Source organism: Oncorhynchus keta, chromosome 4 (assembly GCF_023373465.1).
Source record: "Oncorhynchus keta strain PuntledgeMale-10-30-2019 chromosome 4, Oket_V2, whole genome shotgun sequence".
NCBI classification, from domain to species: Eukaryota; Metazoa; Chordata; class Actinopteri; order Salmoniformes; family Salmonidae; genus Oncorhynchus; species Oncorhynchus keta.
Genome location: NC_068424.1, coordinates 18563265 through 18568779, shown reverse-complemented (window position 1 = coordinate 18568779; position 5515 = coordinate 18563265). Strand labels below are relative to the sequence as shown.

The following is a 5515-nucleotide window of genomic DNA, read 5'->3' as shown; positions in this document are numbered from 1 at the left end:
TTCTTTAAGAAAGAGGTTGTATTCTTTGTTTCCCTCATCTCTTAATTTGTCCTGGAGGAAGACAACAGAAACGTGGCTGCTTTAAATCACAAGCCATTTAGCAGTTTTCAAAAAATTGAATAGTATTTTATTTAACATTATTTTACCAGGTAACAGAGCGCTAAATTAGCTGACTTCGTTTCAAAATAATAAATCAGTGAAAAGCATTCACATATTCCCCCAGAAGATGTCAGTATTATCATTTCTATCACATCGTCTGAGTTATTTGGACTAAACCATCACGTTAATTGGTGTTTCGTTGCTGTTGATAAATACAAGTATAAGTTTATTCGTTTGGGACATGCATTTCTGAATTAATTCGATGATTTTATGCGTATACTCATGAAACTGAACAAAAACCCCACGGTCACTTTTTATTTTAGAATTTTTTTAAACGTGCATGTCCCCCTTCCTCATAGCATGGTACAGTCCAGTGTCATGGCTCCCTGAACGAATGGATGAGCAAGGGCTACTGTTTTGAGATTATGTTATTATTACAGGTTTTTGAAATATTCCACGTTTGATAGCGCACTAGTTTTCTTTCTAGTATTACTTTATATTTTAGAGAGGTAGTGAGACTAGGTTGTCATCATGGCAGGGAGTAGCATGGCACAGAAAACATGGGAGCTACAAAACAGTATGCAGGAAGTTCAGAGCATAGATGAAATATATAAATATGACAAAAAACAACAACAGGAAATCCTTGCTGCGAAGCCATGGACAAAGGAGTAAGTATATATTTGATCAGTTATAGATTGTAATTTGTTTTATTTGCAACTGCTTGCTAGTTCCTTGTTTGGCTGTGTTGGCTTGACCAGCTAGCTAACGTTACTAGCTGAAGTTAGCTTGCTAGTTAGCATGTCAACAATGGGAATTCTCCCTGCATTGCAAGCTAGTTAGTGAATTCCCTGAACATAATTCACACCAATATTATGTTTGTCCTATAGTCATCATTACTTCAAATACTGCCAGATATCTGCTCTGGCGCTGCTGAAGATGGTGATGCACGCCAGGTCCGGGGGCAACCTCGAGGTGATGGGTCTGATGCTTGGGAAAGTGGACGGGGAGACCATGAACATCATGGACAGCTTTGCCTTACCCGTGGAGGGCACAGAGACGCGGGTCAACGCCCAGGCTGCGGCTTATGAATACATGGCTGCCTACATTGAGAATGCCAAACAGGTAATATGACTGACTCTTGGAATGAGATTTTGGTCCTTAATGTTGCATAAAAGGATGGATCAAAACACATGACATTTTAGTGAGAACTGTGCTTGTCATGGTTTATCACAATGGTTACATATTGGACATTATCTCTTCATTGTATTGATACTGATTCCTTGCCGTTTGTGAACTGTCAGGTTGGTCGGCTGGAGAACGCTATTGGCTGGTACCACAGTCACCCAGGTTACGGCTGCTGGTTGTCAGGTATAGATGTCAGCACTCAGATGCTCAACCAGCAGTTTCAGGAGCCCTTTGTGGCGGTGGTGGTGAGTACAGTGAAAGATCTGCCCCGACTTCAGCTCATAACGCAATACCCCCAAAATACACGTTAAAATGTCCATTTGTCTTTTGTTAGACTGCTTCCTAAATACAGTACTTTGGTTTTCCTTTTGAATTTGTGGGTGCACGGCTATACATGTGTAACTGAGAGGGGTGCAATCAGGTTTAGGCATCCCTTTAGTGGTTGATGATGTATGGTAGTAGTCCACCATGAGCACGGCACATATTTGGCTTTTGTAACTGTAGATGCTATTTACACTTGATTGGTTTTACAGGGCTGAAGTGCCAAGGGCATAGGATAATTAAGTGTGTTCTTTGACTACACCGGCAGCAGTAGTTGAGAAGAAAACATCACTCCTGGTGGCCGGCTTGGAGTGGTCTCTAGAGACTGTCTGACCTCTGAAAACATTTTCCTGTTCTACTGTATATCTCTCCCTCCCAGATCGACCCCACTCGCACCATATCTGCAGGGAAAGTCAATCTTGGCGCCTTCAGAACATACCCCAAGGTAAGGAGTAAAATGTGTTTCTTGCATTATTCCAGTGTTTAGCCGTGTTACATGTGGTATTAGACAAGTTAGGAACACAATTACTGCAAATTCAGCATTTTGGTCTCATTTATCGCTCATAAATATATTTGCTATATTTAGCATGCCAATTGGAATATTTATTTTAAAGATTTTGTTGTATCTATAAGTAATACTATTATGATTCATTGTCAACATTTAGTTAATTATTCCTTTTGTAAAATGTGTTTATTGGTGGTTAATTAGTAGTTGGCTGTCTCTCACTATCGAACTGTGCAAATATTTCAAGACTGCGTTTCCTCTCATTAAATATACATTTTCAGACATCATGAGTCTAATAATTGTGTGTTTGTGTTGTTTTTCAGGGTTACAAACCTCCTGATGAGGGACCCTCTGAATATCAGACCATTCCCCTGAACAAGATCGAAGACTTCGGCGTGCACTGCAAACAGTGAGTTTTCATCTTGGACGTTTATACTTGAGGCAAACATATAGTATTTAGTATCATAAAGTAAACTTGACAAATTGTCTAATATAAACTTGACAAGATACTTTATATATATATATATATATTTTAGGGTTGATGTAGCCTATAACACACATTCAAGTCATTATGATGTAATAATCCCTTAATAATTCTGTGGTAAATAATTTTATTTATTCTTATTTTTTATTTATCCGACCAAGTAAGTTGACTGAGAACACATTCTCATTTGCAGCAACGACCTGGGGAATAGTTACAGGGGAGAGGAGGGGGATGAATGACGCAATTGTAAACTGGGGATTATTATCATTATTTTTAAAAAAGGTAGTATTTTCTTCATTTAATTGACATAGTTTATTTATTCACTAAGTGCCGTGGGCTTGTTTGTTTGTTTGTTTGTTTAGGTATTATGCCTTGGAGGTGACTTATTTCAAGTCTTCCCTGGATCGGAAATTACTAGAGCTCCTCTGGAATAAATACTGGGTCAACACTCTGAGCTCTTCAAGTCTTCTGACGGTGAGTGTTTTGAATTTAACTCTAAATCAAGCAATGCTACATTTGTGAAACCCTTTTGTTTACAAATAGATATGCAACTATACTATCCCGAGTCCAGTAGCAGCCAAAATATATGGTGCGTGATTCTTACATATTACTGACAATCCCTTTCTTTATTTATACCATTATTATAATAATTTTATATGGGGGGGATCTTCTATTTTCCAAAAGGTCACTTGTACAGATTTACAAGCATAGGTTAATTAATATGACTGAGGCCACCATGTTAATCTTTAAACAAAATATCTATGCGTTGGAGATGTGGTGATATAGATGCCGCTGTGGTTCACCGTGGATCATCTCCCTTGTTGCCAATACTTTCTAGAGATTGAAAGCCCACAGTGAATTCCCATTGTGGATGCTAAACAGTCTCTAAAGGCAGCAGACTATCCAAACAGTGGACTCTGGTCATTCTGGATGAAGATGGATTGACTAGTTGTCAGGAGTTGACTGGTCCATTGGCGAAGGGCTTTGTCAGTCACTACACTGTCACCACAGTCTGGCTCCCTATCATTGTCTCCTAATTACCTGCTCCATGGAACACAAGGCCTCACCTTAGGCAAACCTTTTCACCGACCCCCTTTCACCGTGACTTGACAAGCCATTTAATCCATTAACAAGTTCAACATATTGTAACTGTTTAATAGAATGTCTCAGTAGTGGTGAAGAAAATAGGGTGGTGGTGAAATTGTGCATGAACTGTGTGTGTGTGTGTGTGTGTGTGTGTGTGTGTGTGTGTGTGTGTGTGTGTGTGTGTGTGTGTGTGTGTGTGTGTGTGTGTGTGTGTGTGTGTGTGTGTGTGTGTGTGTGTGTGTGTGTAAAGAAAGAATGAAAGAAAGCCCACACATGGGTATATAGGCTACTGCTTCCACATACTTTGATTAACTTAATCACAATATGCGGATATGCTTTCGTCTGATCATGGTACATGACAATATAACATATTGGTACATAATCCATGCGTGTGTCCTCCCCAGAATTCAGAGTACACCACGGGCCAGGTGTTTGACCTGTCTGAGAAACTGGAGCAGTCGGAGGCTCAGCTTGGAAGAGGAAGCTTCATGCTGGGCCTGGACACACACGACAGGAAGTCCGAGGACAAACTGGCCAAAGCAACACGAGACAGGTACAGCAACGCTCCTCTACTCCTGTTATCTATCTAATGTAGATCTTGTTTATTCTGCATTTACTTGTAATTATTTATTTGGCTTCCAGGCCTAGAGCTTATTTAGTGAATGATTTAATGCATTGATCTCTAAAATTGGCATGGCACCATATATCACACTGTATGTTTGTTCATGTTTTGCAGTATTGACAGACTGGATTGGATTGTTGATAATGCCCTATGTACTGTTACAATAAAGATTTTTACTGATATTATTGACAACTGTAAACCAATTTGAGTCGCTGTTAAACACACCATTTACATATTCAACTGACACAGAGAAACAAATTATTCCTCCCCTATAATAGAATCATTGGTCCGTATTCACAAAGCTTCTCAGAGTAGGAATAGTGATCTGGGAACATTTTTGCCTTTCTGATGAACACAATCAATGGAAAATGGAAATCTCTGGTCTGCTTAGGCCTACGCTATGTACTACTCTTAAGTTATAGAATCTCTGTATTATTACTATGTTTTGTAACCATTTTGATCACACATTATTTGTGTATAGATGCAATGGGAATACTTAGTTACTTGTTTTAGCAGGTAGAGTTGTCCTACCTACCTATTCAAGGTCTGCTTATTATTTATACAATGGTTGTGGTTTATTGAGTTTTTCTCCCGTGAATGGAACACTTATCTGTTTGTTTATCTGACCTGTCTGTTGATGGATAGGACGTCCGTGTCACCTCTTCATGTCCAGAGCGAAACTGAACTTTCCTCTTTTTTTTCTGGCTATTATAGCTGCAAGACGACAATTGAGGCGATCCATGGTCTGATGTCTCAAGTCATCAAGCATAAGCTCTTCAATCAAATCAACACATCTGCCATCTAAGCCCGAAACAGTCCAAGTGGAGTCACCCCTCATGTGTGTATTACTATTTAGATTCTGGTTAGCGGGATGATCTTTCAATTATTATCTGAGGAAAGTTTATTGGTTTTATCTTCAGCTATTCTTTAGTGTGAGTGATTGATCTAAACTTATGTCCACATAAGTGTATGAATAAATAGTGTTGTTAAAATTCCTGAGGTTGGTGAACCATATTGTTTTGACTGAATTGCTTCCAACTTTAGTTCATGTATTTTCTTATTTTTGAATGCTTGCAGACTTTTGAAAGGTATTCTCCTTTGGGTTCAACATGACATAGCACTGTGACATTTCCATGTCCCATGGCTGTTAGGTATTGGCTAGAGTAGACTACATACACACACCCTCGCAGCATGACTTAACACTTTAACAAAG

General features: G+C 39.1%; 1 protein-coding gene across 1 annotated transcript; it reads left to right on the top strand.

The window, feature by feature from the left end:
- Positions 1-458: 458 nt before the first annotated feature.
- On the top strand, positions 459-5297 carry LOC118370233 (COP9 signalosome complex subunit 5-like). The gene is made up of 8 exons (XM_035755152.2): positions 459-767; positions 987-1221; positions 1401-1529; positions 1985-2050; positions 2434-2519; positions 2957-3068; positions 4085-4233; positions 5017-5297. Exons 1-8 carry the CDS (start codon positions 631-633, stop codon positions 5105-5107), a joined length of 1005 nt encoding a protein of 334 aa, XP_035611045.1. The 5' UTR covers positions 459-630; the 3' UTR covers positions 5108-5297.
- Positions 5298-5515: the final 218 nt, after the last annotated feature.

Coding starts and splice junctions, on each gene's coding strand:
- LOC118370233 (XM_035755152.2), top strand. CDS start 631: ATGGCAGGGAGTAGCATGGCACAGAAAACATGGGAGCTACAAAACAGT. Junction 1,530..1,984: donor AGCCCTTTGTGGCGGTGGTG/GTGAGTACAGTG, acceptor TCTCCCTCCCAG/ATCGACCCCACTCGCACCAT. Junction 2,051..2,433: donor CCTTCAGAACATACCCCAAG/GTAAGGAGTAAA, acceptor GTTGTTTTTCAG/GGTTACAAACCTCCTGATGA.